Source organism: Bos taurus, chromosome 20 (genome assembly GCF_002263795.3).
Source record: "Bos taurus isolate L1 Dominette 01449 registration number 42190680 breed Hereford chromosome 20, ARS-UCD2.0, whole genome shotgun sequence".
NCBI lineage: Eukaryota > Metazoa > Chordata > Mammalia > Artiodactyla > Bovidae > Bos > Bos taurus.
In genome coordinates this window covers 28,388,513-28,403,561 of record NC_037347.1, presented here as the reverse complement: position 1 = coordinate 28,403,561, position 15,049 = coordinate 28,388,513, and the positions used below count along the sequence as shown (strand labels likewise).

The window sequence follows — 15,049 nt, the reverse complement described above, 5'->3', positions numbered from 1 at the left end:
GGAGTTCAAAACCCAAGGAAGGAGGGTTTCTTTGATATCTTTGTTTTTATTAACTGCATCTGAGAATTCATGTAGAAAATAACTAGAAATAAAAAAGGCCGACGGTGACCTGGAGAAATAGAATTTTGGTAGAGTAGTAGGCGTGTAAGCCAGATTTTAAGGTGCCTGTAGAGTTGATAGCTAGTGAAGACTGGTTAGATTATTCTTTATAAAAACTCAACTTTCAGAGAAAAAGTAGAGTGATGAAAAAAGGCTACAAGGTAAGAGGAGAGCTTAAACATTACTAGGTTTTTCCTTTTTACACATATACATTTATTGTAAGTATCAAAACAATATAAACAGTAGAGTTTCCTTTCATCCAATTACCAAGAGATAACAACTGTTCAAGTTTGTCATTATTTTTCAAGCCACGTTTCTATCTGTGTAGACATGCATGTATACATTTTTAACGAAAATATGTTTACAGCAGTCTGATTTTTTTGTATGTACCTTAATATATCAGAAGCACTTATCTCATTCATTACATATTATTTTACACCATTATTTTTTCATAGTTGCCAGGCATCACATTGTGTGTATGTAATAGTTGGTATAATCCTATTATTGGCACTTATGGTTTGGGGGGCACTTTTTCTTTTTAAATGGTACTACCATTAATATCTTTGTGGGCAGATCTCTTCACACTTGGATAATTACAAATTTTGATTAATTTAAAATGATGTCATTGTTAGATTAAATTAATCGAGAAAGGTACCAAATGGACTGTGAGCTTATGGGATCTATAAATCATGTAGATGTGTTAGTCTTAGATAAAAGGAAGATTTCCTTTTTTCTGGATGCCAGAAGAGAAGTATGAGCCTGTAGGTGGTTGGTGGAGAATCAGTTGAGGGAATGCCTTGAGGGAGTAACCATATGATCGTCTATTGTATCTTAATGTGCATTGTGAAAGGGCAGGTATTAATAGTTATAAGGTGTTGGAAAGATGTTGGGGGTTGAAAAGACTACTGAGAAGCAGCAGCAAAGGAGCGTGTGAGAGGTGGGCTCTGGGGGCCACTGAGCTAGTTGTGCACAGCTGGCGTCACATACCACATGGCATGCCACTAGATTTAGCTCCTCTGTCCTTTGAGCAGCACTCAGAGCCCAGGGCTAGGAGTGGAGAATGGCCGGCATGCGTTAACCTGGCGATGGAGGCAGGCAGGTGACCTGCATGGGAAGCTGGGAGCGCATGGCAGAGGAGGGAAAGGTGGTGTGTAGAGAAAGCAGTTCAGTTCAGCTCAGTCGCTCAGTCATGTCTGACTCTGCGACCCCATGGACTGCAGCACACCAGGCCCCCCTGTCCATCACCAAACCCTGAAATTTACCCAAACTCATGTCCATCGAGTCGGTGATGCCATCCAACCATCTCATCCTCTGTCGTCCCCTTCTCCTCCCACCTTCAATCTTTCCTAGCATCAGGGTCTTTTCCAATGAGTCAGCTCTTTGCATCAGGTGGCCAAAGTATTGGAGTTTCAGCTTCAACATCAGTCCTTCCAATGAACACCCAGGACTGATCTCCTTCAGAATGGACTGGTCGGATCTCCTTGCAGTCCAAGGGACTCTTGAGAGTCTTCTCCAACACCACAGTTCAAAGGCATCAATTCTTCAGCGCTCAGCTTTCTTTATAGTCCAGCTCTCACATCCATACATGACCACTGGAAAAACAATAGCCTTGACTAGACTGACCTTTGTTGACTAAGTGATATCTCTGCTTTTTAATATGCTGTCTAGGTTGGTCATAACTTTTCTTCCAAGGAGTAAGTGTCTTTTAATTTCATAGCTCCGATCACCATCTGCAGTGATTTTGGAGCCCCCCAAAATAAAGTCTGACACTGTTTCCACTGTTTCCCCATCTATTTCCCATGAAGTGATGGGACCAGATGCCATGATCTTCATTTTCTGAATTTTGAGCTTTAAGCCAACCGTTTCACTCTCCTCTTTCACTTTCATCAAGAGGCCCTATAGTTCTTCTTCACTTTCTGCCATAAGCATGGTGTCATCTGCATATCTGAGGTTACTGATATTTCTCCCAGCAATCTTGATTCCAGCTTGTGCTTCCTCCAGTTCAGCGTTTCTCATGATGTACTCTGCATAGAAGTTAAATAAGCAGGGTGACAATGTACAGCCTTGACATATTCCTTTTCCTATTTGGAACCAGTCTGTTGTTTCATGTCCAGTTCTAACTGTTGCTTCCTGACCTGAATATAGATTTCTCAAGAGGCAGGTCAGGTGGTCTGGTATTCCCATCTCTTTCAGAATTTTCCACAGTTTATTGTGATCCCACAGTCAAAGGCTTTGGCATAGTCAATAAAACAGAAATAGATGTTTTTCTGGAACTCTATTGCTTTTTCAATGATCCAGCAGATGTTGGCAATTTAATTATAGGAGTAAACAAATACATAAACAAAGTACAAGATTAGGTAGATTAGGTACATACTCAACATCCGAGAGGGCTCTTCCAGGAACTGCTCCAGAGGCTCTTGGCTATTGGAAGGTATCTTTGGGATAGATGCTGTCAGAGCAATAAGAGGCAGAAGCAACCATTTTATCAAAAAAAATTATTGAGATCATACAAATAACTTATAGATTGTGGTTTTAAACTTGTAATATTAAGAACCTAGTACGGTGCATTCAGTATATGCCAAATACCTATCGATGGACTTGAATTTCTCTGTCAAAGCACCTCAGTGTATTTGTAATTTAGCAAATTCCAAATATCTGAAGGCATTTTTAAAAATGAGATTTCAGAGCTTGCTCCAAGTTTTTCTTCCTTCTCATGCTCACTGTCTTTCACTTTCACTTCTATCTTTTTTTTTTTTTTTGCGTGCTTTAACATTTATTATGTACTGCATGTGCTACACTTACTCTCATATCTATTTAAGCTTGGTTCTTTGTTCTTTTTTTAGCCCTACCTATTAGGTCCTTTAGCTTTAATCATCCATGTCTGTTTCTATTAGTTTGTTTCCCTAAGGACTCTGTAAGTGAAACTGATTCAGATTTTACAGCCCTAGTGATTTTCCTTCTGGTGTACAACCCTGAAGATGCTATACATCACAGGAGTTGATGAATCATTTTGTAGGGCTCTTGTTTTCTATTTTGTATTTGAAAAATTAAGCATGCTCATGAACATGGGAATGTCTCCTAATATCATGAGGATAATACAACCATAAAATAAAATCACCCATGTTAGCTTTGGTCTCTGAAAAAAAATGCATTGTATTGTGATTTTGAACAAACTGAGTTCCCCAGAGAACATTCATTCATGTAAAATTTCACTTCTGTAAATTTTCACTGCTTGTACTGGAAGCTATAATTACTCTGCACCTGCTGCTAGTGTCTGGCATTGTCCTGGGGGCTTTACACCTGTTAAGCCATTAAATCATCACAGCGGGCTGGTAGGGTAGATCTGGATTCCTCCATTTTACTGAAAAGAGATGGGAGCTGAGTGTATAGAAATTACTTTTCTTCTGCCACCCAGCTCAAAGTTGGAATTTGATCCAGTTTGCTTGGCCTAACCACAGCAGTCTCCCTAATTGAAGATAGACATGGGACTGTACTAAGGCTTCCTTTTGGTTCTAAACATTGATTCGGATGAAAAATGAATCCAAGTGCCGTAGGTTGAGATGGTAAGCTGTTGGGAATCAATTCAGCTCAGTACTGAGCATAATCTTTGGCAAATTCCCAGGCTTTTGTCACATAGTACTGCCAGATAAAGGCTTGCCCTGATCATCCATAATTTCCTTTCTACATATAGTATCATTCCATTGTAAGGAAACGAATTGTGGGAAGATGAATTCACATGGGGTCATAGTATATATTTCCTCCAGCTTGTTTGAGGCATGGTTATTTTATCTTCTAATTTTTGGCATTTGATTCAGGGCCCAAAGCTGGGCTCTTGGCAGGGGTCCAGCATCTGCCATTTGTTCCTGCTTCTCCTTCCCATTACATACCTCCCCACTGATGTTTGCTCATATTTTATTACTTAATTCGATCCCTCTCCTCTTCAGTCTATCCTAAATGTTTCCAATCATAGTAATTTTTTCGAAGTACTAATTTTACCTAAAATACTGCTACGCTTCATACTCTGATTTCACTTACATAATAATAATCTTGAACTGACAGAATTACAGAGAAGGAGAACTGATTAGTGGCTGCCTGAGTTTAGGGATATAGGTATAAAGGCAGATAAGTATGACTCTAAAGAGGGAGATGTTGAGTGATCAAATCGTTCTGTGTCCTGATTTGCAATAGTGGGTACATGATGCAAATGTGAACAAATGACATACACACTGGTGTCAGTTTCCTCCTTTTGATGTTGCACTATCAGTGCATAAGATGTAGTCAGTGGAGAAACATGAGACTTCTCCTCACTATCTGTGTAACTTCACGTGACTCTATAATTATTTAAAAATAAAAAGCAAAAAAAAAGCGTCTGATGTGCTTTAAAATATTCCGATTTCTTGGTCTGTCATATTCATTATATTTCATATTCTTTATTTACCTCTGAATTAATAGTTTAGTCATGTTTCAGTTTTTTTTCTACCTGAATCTTATTTGGGATTAACACAGTGTTTGACTTTTAGCAGTTACCAAGAAATGCTTCTTGAATTAATTGAACAATTAAATATGCTTTATGAAAGAACCAGCATATCAGTGCTTGGTCTCATATTAACCATCTTTCTTTCCTACTGTCCTCTTTATTTAGTCTTTCTTGTCCCTGACTGATTACTTTCCAAGGACTAGAAAAACATGCCAGGGATTTGACTGATGGAGTCCTGGAGACTTGGGCTTGACTGGGAGAGTTGCATTGCCTGTGGCGAAGGTAACAGAGTCCAGTCACGAATTCTAAAAGGCAGTGGCTTTTCGAGGACTTAAGATTTAGTGTTTTAAGGACAAGATGAGCCGGGGAGACCAGGATATAAACTAGTGAACCCTGAACAACTATGCGTTCACATTTATTAGGACTAGTTTTATAGCCCCGGAGAAGGCAGTGGCACCCCACTCCAGTACTCTTGCCTGGAAAACCCCATGGACAGAGGAGCCTGGACGGCTGCAGTCCATGGGATCGCTGAGGGTCAGACACGACTAAGCGACTTCACTTTCACTTTTCACTTTCATGCATTGGAGAAGGAAATGGCAACCCACTCCAGTGTTCTTGCCTGGAGAATCCAGGGGACGGGGGAGCCTGGTGGGCTGCCGTCTATGGGGTCGCACAGAGTCGGACACGACTGAAGCGACTTAGCAGCAGCAGCAGCAGTTTTATAGCCCAGTATGTGACTTTACCCATGTGTATCTAAAGAGAAAAAGATAGTCTTTTGAATATCTTTTGTGGTTGTAATTTTCTATGAAAATGTATTTCAAATCATCTGCGTCTTTAATGATCTCTTTCTTGGAGGGGAGTGGTTCTGTCAGTTTCTCATACTATGTTGAATTGTCTGTTTTTCCTTTTAATACTGTCAGGTTTGTCTCACGTGTTTTGAAGCTCTGTTATTAGGTACATACACATCTGTGATTATTGTGCCTGCATCCTGATGGATTAATCCTTTGGATTAATGAATGATATCATTATGAATGATATCTTCGTGTCTGTCTTGAGTTCTTTGTTATTAAACACTTCAGTCTTCTTATGCTTACCATTGCATGGTATATCTTTTCCATTTAAAAAATTTCAATCTACCTGTGTTTTTATTTAATGTGGATCTCTTAAAGACAGCATGGAAATGGATCCGGCTTTTTTAAATCTATCTATCCATCTTTGCCTTTTATTCAGTATGTTTACTCCATCGGCATTTAAGGCAATTCTTGCTATGGTAGGATTCATATTATTTAGTATTTGTTTGATTTCTATTTGTTCCTTGTGTTTTGTTCTTCTGTTCCTGCTTTCTTTGGGATTAAAGGTTCCAGAATGATTTTAGAATTCCATGCAATTTATTATTGTATTTAATCTTGTTTTGGGCTTGCTCTAGGACGATGTATATTCTTACAGTTTCTTAGAGGTATTATTTAGGGTTAATATTATACCATTTCCCATAAGATTAAGGACCTTGAAGCTATATATGACCATTTAACCCTTCCCGCACATTATTCTGTACCTGCCATGGGTACTACATTTACATGTTATAAATCACACAGTGCTGCATTTTTACTTTAAATACCCATGTGTATTTTTAAAACATTATGAGAAATACAGTCTTTTATATTTTGTCAAACAAAGCATGACAGTTTCTGGTGCTCTTCATTCCTTCTGGGTATTTGAAATTCTAATTATCAGTTAGCCTGGGAACTTTGTTTGGGATTTCTTATACTTTAAGTCTGCTGAGACATATTTCCACAATTTTCCTTTATCTGAAAGATTCTTTATTGGCCTTCACTTTGGACAGATTTATGGCCTGGATACAGAATTCTTGGTTCATAGCTGTTACTTCCCCGTCCCCTCCTCCCACCGCCGCCCCTACTCTGCTTTTCTCCTGTCCTGTGTCCTCTGTAGTTCCTTACAAAAACTTAACACTGATTCTTATTTCCCTGTATATAATGTGTCTTTTGTTTCTCTTCTGTGAAAATTTCTCTTTGTATTTGTTTCTCAGCAGTTTGATTATGTGTGCCTGGAAGTAGATGTCTTTGCCCTTATCCTGTTTGGAGTATTCTGAGCTTCTTCAATTAACACACCTATGTCTTTCACCCAAATTTGGAGATTTTCAGCTTTATTTTTCTGCATTATTCTCTCTTTTCATCTTCTAAAGCTCCGATTATATAAAATATTTGCTATTTTGCTAGCGTCCCACAAGACCCTGATCGTCTCTTTGTATTTATTTCTTCTTGAGATTAGATTTTCCTTCCCATCCTTCAGTTCAGTTCAGTTCAGTCGCTCAGTCGTGTCCGACTCTTTGCGACCCCATGAATCGCAGCACGCCAGGCCTCCCTGTCCATCACCAACTCCCGGACCATACTTACTGTTTTAACATTATTGAGGGCTAATCTCATAGACGAGTCAAATTTTTTTCTTGAAGTAGGCTCAAGTTTTTTTTATTTGTTAATGTGTCGAGTAATTTGGACTGTATTGACTTGGTGAATGATACTTTATATAGGCTCTGTATTCTGTAAGTTTCTTCAAAGACAATTGATAATTTTTGGTCTGAACAGGTAGTTATTTTGGCTGAACTTGAACTCAGTTTTGACTTTTCTGTGACAAGTGGCAGCCCCACTGATCCATCCAAAAAGCTAATACTGAATATGTGCTGAATATCATGCATGTGTGTCTAGCCTAGATAACTGTGCTGAAAATACAAGTATCAATGGACCTTAATTTCAAGTGACTTGCAATCTAGTTGATAAAGGAGAATAAACAAAGTATGACAAATCCCCATGTGTCATGAGATAAATACATAGAAACAGTGGGGTTACCAAGAATGGAGTTGTTAAAAGTGATTTTTAAAACAACCCAATCCTTCTGAGTACAGGAGGTAGTTTATTTACTATATACGGTGATGATGAGAGATTGGTTTGTGAATACCTATTAGTTACACTGTCACCATTTTGTTAATTCTTTAAAGTAAAGGACCTGTTTCAAAAAGCACAACATATTATGAAAAGGCAATATTAAAAATAAATGTTTAGATCCTTAAGTGCCATACTACATGGGAGAATACTTCATTTTTTGGTAAGAAAAGATGATTTGATAAAACCTACACAAAATGCGGAGAAGGCAATGGCACCCCACTCCAGTACTCTTGCCTGGAAAATCCCATGGACAGAGGAGCCTGGTAGGCTGCAGTCCATGGGGTCGTGAAGAGTCGGACACGACTGAGCGACTTCACTTTCATGCATTGGAGAAGGAAATGGCAACCCACTCCAGTGTTCTTGCCTGGAGAATCCCAGGAACGGCGGAGCCTGGTGGGCTGCCGTCTATGGGGTCACACAGAGTCGGCCACGACTGAAGCGACTTAGCAGCAGCAGCAGCAGCACACAAACAATGCACATGTTTATAAAGAACTGAATGTTAGACACTGCTGAGATAAAAAGACCTAGCTATACTAAAAAAAGTATCACAAAAGATTTATATTACTATGTCATGTATTTAAAAAATCTGTAAGATTCCTGTGTCAACTATCAAAGATGTTTTCTAATCCATCTTGATTTCTGTTTATACTTGTATCTGTATAAATTAATGAGTAACCTGAGGTTGGTTTTTACTGTGTAAAAGCATGTCTACCTTAGTAGTAACTTGAGCCTGTCTTTTCTCTCCCCCCCTGCCTTGTTTTAACAGTGTATCCTATTCAGTACATGTATCTGAAGATTACCCAGGTATGTTTTTCTTCTTTTTATTACAAATATTTATGCCATGATTCCTTTGAATATTTTTTCTTCTGGAGATGTGAAATGTATTTAAATATATCCAGGGGTGAATCACTGGCAGGGGAAGACTTAAAGATATAATTCTGTTGATTGCCTGCTAGGTACATGTCTTACCCTGAGATGCAGTCCAGAATCAAAATAGTTTCCCTGTGAAAACTATTCTTTCTTTAAGCCCATATGATAGTGTCAGCCTATGTACTTACCTCATTATGGTTAAAATAAAGGTTCTCTAAACTGGTTTAGTTGTTGGTTTGGGGAAATCATTTGGTTTTTCATAACCTAAAAATAATAGGTAGGAGCAACAGCTAAAACAATAGCTAAAAGTAATAGTAATAATTGAAAATGACAGGCCATTCTCAATTTCTCTAAGTGTATGTATATGTGATAACACGCTCAGTTGTGTCCTAGTCTTTGCAACTCCACGGACTGTGGCCCTCCAGGCTCCTCTGTCCACGGAATTCTCCAGGCAAGAATACTGGAGAGGATAGTCATTCCCTTTTGTAGGGGATCTTCCTGACACAGGGATCAATCCTGGGTCTCCCACATTGCAGGCAGAGTCTTTACTATCTGAGCCACCAGGGAAGCCCTTCTCTAAGTGTATATATAATTAAACAATTCTTGCAGCCGCCCTATGAGATAGTTACCGTAATGTCCCCATTTTACAGATGAATGATGACAGTGCCATTAAGGAGAAGAGCTGTAATTAGAACCCAATAGTCCAGAGCCCGGGGACGCACCGCTAGACTGCACTAGGCTTCTTACATATGCACAGCCGTCCTCCCTGTGTGTCCTGAAATCGATTACTAGGTCCACAAACACTTGTGCATAAAAAGCAGAATGTAAGATCACAATAGATTCATTTTTTTATGCATCAAACCAGTGTCTGTCTTCAAGGCCATGTTCAGTCTTACTTTCTGGACTCACTGTAGTCTCACCAGAGCCCAGGATGTGTTTGCCAACATTTGTCATGATAATTTCAAGATATGAACAAGATTTGTTTATCTGTAGTTCTTTTCTCACAAATGATATGTATAACTTTATCTTGAGTAAGAGCATGAGACTGTAGACTTAGAGAAGATTGAAACCGTCTTGATTAGGCCTTCCCGGGTAGCTCGGCTAGTAGAGATTCCTCCTGCAATGCAGGAGACCCTGGTTTGATTCCTGGGTCAGGAAGGTTCCCTGAAGAAGGGATAGGCTACCCACTCCAGTATTCTTGGGCTTCCTTGGTGGCTCAGATGCTAAAGAATCCTTCAATGCGGAAAACATGGGTTCGGTCCCTGGGTTGGGAACGTCTCCTGTAGTGGGGCATGGCAACCCACTCCAGTATTCTTGTCTGGAGAATCCCCGTAGACAGAGGAGCCTGGTGGACCACAGTCCACGTGGTTGCAAAGAATCAGACACAACTAAGCATACAGTTTACCCCAAAAAGTATAATGCAGGAATCTATTGTTTATCATACACTGTAGGAAAGATTAGCAAATTTTATCTGCTTATATTTCATATATATACTTTTTACTCCATATTCATTCCTAATAAAATCTGATGGTTACCAAACTGACCTATGTGTGTTACAAGTTAAAGTCATAATTCTAATTCCTATTTAAATCTAACTATTTTGTTCATTTACTATGCATTATTGAGATCATAATTTCTATATAAAATGAGTAGATTGCTATAATTTTGATTATATGTATTTTGAATATTAAAAAAATAATTAGTTAATAATGTGGTGTCAGAATATTGTAAAATTTATTTATCTTTTAACCTAAGTATTTCCTGTAGCAATTTACATTCTGCATTTAACCTTTTTGTAAAATCAAATTTAATATTTTAAAATAATTTTCATAAATCACAAATTCCTTTACTGTTACTTTGCTATGATCTCCATATATTTCTCCATATATATAGAAAGTGTAGCATTCTATAAAACTATTATGCAATTTTTAAGGAGAGTTATTCATTATTAAATATATACCTATTTTTAATAGTAGTATCAAAAGTATTCTAGGCAGATACTACTGGAAGAACCAAGACATGAACTATATAAAGAAAAAAAGTTTTTGTATGATTTTGCAATCAGCCCTCTCCCTTATGATATAGTATGCTTTTGATGCTGAATGTTTGCTTAAAGTTAGGAAAATAAAAGCCCTACTTTTTTATTGTTCAGTTCAGTTCAGTTGCTCAGTCGTGTCCGACTCTTTGCGACCCCATGGACTGTAGCACACCAGCCTTCCCTGTCCATGACCAACTCCCAGAGCTTGCTCAAACTCATGTCCATCGAGTTAGTGATGCCATTCAACCATCTCATCCTCTGTTGTCCCCTTCTCCTCCTGCCTTCAAGTTTTTATTGTAAATATAATTATTATGTGTTTCATCTGAGGTAGCTTCTAGAGATGTCAGCCATGTGTGATGCAGGACTTTTAAGTCAAGGTGATAGAAATAATGCCACAAATCAAAGCCCAGTTGAAGACAGTAAGAGAATTATTTTGTAGGGTAGGAAATATGATGGTGCCTTTAATTAAGTGAACCAAATATTTAGCTCCCTCTTGTGGCCACGCGGTATTACTCTGGTTTTCCTCACCATACAAGAGCCCCACTTGGAACTACGGTATACAGAAATTAAAATTGAAAATAAAGTATTGGTTATCATTGGTGCTTTTTTAAAATTGAATTTTATTCATGAAGCAAGTTAGTAGTGAATTTCCAATATAATTTAGTTTATTAAAAAGGAATATAAATAAAAATGTGAAGATAGAGAGGATCAGCGAATTTGGGGATAGAACCAAGTATTTTTATATACATGATTGAATTTATTCTAAATATAGTCTATGTATAGACAGAACAAGTGTTATCATGACATTTTATACGTGAAGAAGTGTGCTGAGAGAGGCTAAATATCCCCCAAGGCTGTGTAGTTTTGCTGGTAACCAAGACTCTAATTCAGTTCTGATTCCTGTCACTTCTGAAGATACTTCTGGAGAAGAAGTAGTAGCAGTATTTTTATGGAGCTTTCTTCAAAGTGAATATTACTATGATATTTCCCCCATTATTAAATTTAATTCTAGTTATTTGTACTAGGAGTTCAGTTACTACACTTGGTTTTTCATATAAATATATATATATATATAAAATATTATATAAAAATTATATGCTTACTTTTCCTTCCCAGTATTCATACCTGTATTTTTTCTCCTCTTGCACTAGCCAGAACTTCCAGAGTGATTTTTAATAATAGATATGAAAGTTGGCAGCTTCCCTCCTTTTCTCAAAATTAGTGAGCTTGCTTCTAGTCGCTTTCAGAAAAGCAGGTATCATTTCTTTTCTCATTTACCAAGCTTTTTTTTTTTTAAAGAATGAATATTTACAATTTATCCAATTCTTGTTTGGCATCAAATGCAGTATCATATATGATTTCTCCTTTGAACAAAAGGTGACAAGTTATTTTAGCAGATATTTTAATGTTGCTCTATAAGAGTTATGTGTATTTTGTCATATATTCTGTTATTAAAGACTTCAAATTGCTGAAGAGATTAAACTGTTCTTTGGCATTTGATAAAACTTGCTAGCAAATCTGTCTGAGCCTGGTATGTTTTTAGAGATTGTTCTAGGGCAGTTATATTTTTCTGCCATGATTAGTGATCTGTTCTTTTTTTTTCTATTTCTTTAGCCATTTTTTAACACGTGTTCTTCCTGAAAGTTCACTATGTTGGAGAAATGTCCAAATTTCTTTTAGCAAAAAGTTTTTTTAATAGTATTCAATCTTAAATCTAAAAATCTGCATCTCTGTGATTATTTCCCCTTCCTTATATATGTTATTTTATATTTGTTTTTGTCTTTCCCCCTTTGTTTTTCTTCTAAAATGTTTGTCTATTTTAAAAATTATTCCAAACAAATAGCTCTTTTATGTCACTTCTAATTTCTAAATTCAGTAATCTTGATAGTACTTTTCTTAATTCCTTCTGATAATGTTCCTCAGGCTTTCCCCCTGCCCCAACTTTTTCTGAATTTATGGCTTAATGATTATCTTATCATTTAAGTTTGAAAATACAGTACGGAATTTTTTTTTTTATCCTATGAACGTGTATCAACATAATCTTCCCAATTCAAGACTATGCCATCTTATTTATTTCCTTAGGAGCAGATTTGCTATTTTATAATTTAACCTTTTAAGTTACCTGTGCCATCTATTGAAATTCATTTCATAGTTTGTTTTTGTTAAAATGAAAATTTAGAGGGTCTTTTAGATTTAGGTGTACAAAATGACATGTATATAAATTAAATATATATATTGGCTTTTCAAAATAGTGAAGAAATAGAGCAGCCTTCTGGTTATCTGTACTTCTTCATGGAGTTTATACTGTAGACAATTTGCTGTTTTTTAAAGTTAATTTTATTACAAATCAGGCTTCCCAGGTGGCACTAGTGGTAAAGAAACCGCCTGTCAAGCAGGATGCTTGGGTTTGATCCCTGGGCCGGAAAGATCCCTTGGAGAGGGCATGGCAACCCACTCCGGTATTCTTGCCTGGAGAATTCTATGGACAGAGGAGCTTGGCGGGCTACAGACCACGGGTCGCAAAGAGTCAGACACAACTGAAGCAACTTAGCACACATGCGTGTGTATTACAAATCATAGGTTGTGACTCTGTTGTGACAGACCAGCAGAATTCTTCCTCTTGGGTTACCACCTTTAATTAGGACGCTTGCCTACTGGAGGGTATGAATTCTCTCATTTCTCTATTTTTTTGATATTAAAAAAATAGCAAAGCATTGATGTTTGGATTCAATTTCACCACTTACTACACTATGTGTAAACTTTAATTACTTAAATAATTTGGGTGAATTAATTTCTCTGATTCTTTGTTTCCTCATCTTTAAAATAAGGATGACATTGATAATTGACTGGGTTGGATGGTTTATATGAATATCATATATGGGGGGAACTGTACAGATTATGTTATAAAATCAATACAGTTATTATCTGTAATTATTTCTATGAAGTTACGTAGTAATGAATAATAGAATGATGGCTTAAATTAGAAATAGAATGAAATAGAATAAAAGCAGTGGTTTAAAACACATGTTTTCATAGCTCTCTACTCATCTGTCCTCGGTCCACAGAATTTCCAGTGATGCTTGCATAGTCTGGCAGGGAAGGGAAAAGGAAATATTCATATTGGTAACAGCCTTTAACAAGGATCTCCATAGGTTCTCTACAAAATGTACACGTTAAAGAACCTAATTGTCCCCAGAAGCTTTTAGAAAAGAAAGTGGAGTCATGTCTGACTCTCCGACCTCATGGACTGTAGCCTACCAGGCTACTCCGTCCATCGGATTTTCCAGCCAAGACTACTGGAGTGGGCTGCCATTTCCTTCTCCAGGGGATCTTCCCAACCCAGGGATCAAACCCAGGTGTCCTGCATTGCAGACAGGCACTTTACCATCTGAGGCAGAAGCTTTTAGAAAGAAAAGAAATTGTCAGCCCTAAACTCAAGTAGGAGACTTGCAGAGAAGGAATTTGAGCTTGAAAGCATTCTGTCTGTCACTGACTCATTCTGTTACCTTAAATGCATTGTTTACCCTTTTTGTGTACTATTTTCCTATGTCTAAACAAAGATGAGTATTATTACAGGTGTCAAAATAGTTTGAGGAAGATTTAAAAATAGTTAGTTAAACAACAACAGCAAAAGAAAACACAGAATTCATTCAGACAGCTGGGATGCTCCTCAAAGCTCCCCATCAGCAAACCTCTTCATTTTATAACTGAGCAGAACGTGGCTTAGATTTAAAGAGATCAACAGCTAATTGGTAGCAGAGTCTAGATTTGAAGTGCTTTGTCTGCTCCTGCATTTCTCTTCTTGACCTGGATATTCCTCTGTGATCTGGCCTGTTGTATTGTAATGGTGATTTAATGGATACTGTTATCCATTGAAACTGAAAACATTTTGGTTTGGGTAAATTAAGCCAAAAGCAGAAATGGGAAGTGTTCTGATGCTTAAATACTAATCAAAATACAAACCAATAGAAAATCTCTTTAAAAATGTTATGTTGAATGCATAATCCTGTCTTTTAGTATTATGCAACATTTATTTACCAGATTATATTCTCTTGACTCACACCTCACTTCCAGTAAGCCATTTGATCCTCTAAATTGAATTATTCACTTCCTTGTTTTCTTAAACAGAAAATTCTAATTCATTTGCCTCTTGATGCTTTAGCAGAAACCTCCTCATTCCATGACACCAAATATTCCATGATACTGTGTCCACTTTACAGATTTTTCTGTATCTTCCCTTCTGGTTGGTGGTTAGCTGTTGCTTCTGTTGTTTTAATCCTCTTTTTCTTCACAGGTTTGCTTCAAGGAATCCATTGTGCATGGGGAAAGCCCAACTAAATTGATTCCATATAAATAACTTTGAGTCCGTGAGGCTCTGAATGAGGGTTAAGAAATTTAAAAACTGGGTTTAAGAGCAGCTTTTGATCCTCAATTGAACGTGTGAGCTTACTAACAGAAGAGACTTCAGATAAGCAAAGTTTCACCTAATATAACAAGACAGTAATTAAAACTTATATAAAATCTGTTTCTTAATCTGGGGTCTCACTAGATAAACATAGAAATATCACACCCTCCTAGATGCTAGTTGAAAAAGAAATAAGAATTTGT

The 15,049-nt window shown here is 37.3% G+C and overlaps 1 protein-coding gene across 3 annotated transcripts in view; it reads left to right on the top strand.

Moving 5' to 3' along the window:
* Nucleotides 1–15,049, top strand: part of PARP8 (poly(ADP-ribose) polymerase family member 8) — a 196,852-nt gene that overhangs the window by 92,023 nt on the left and 89,780 nt on the right. For all 3 annotated transcript variants that reach the window (XM_005221535.5, XM_005221534.5, NM_001192298.1), the window contains one exon: nucleotides 8,300–8,337. In XM_005221535.5, the coding sequence (XP_005221592.1) occupies nucleotides 8,300–8,337 (38 nt within the window). The remainder of the gene's footprint in view (nucleotides 1–8,299; nucleotides 8,338–15,049) is intronic.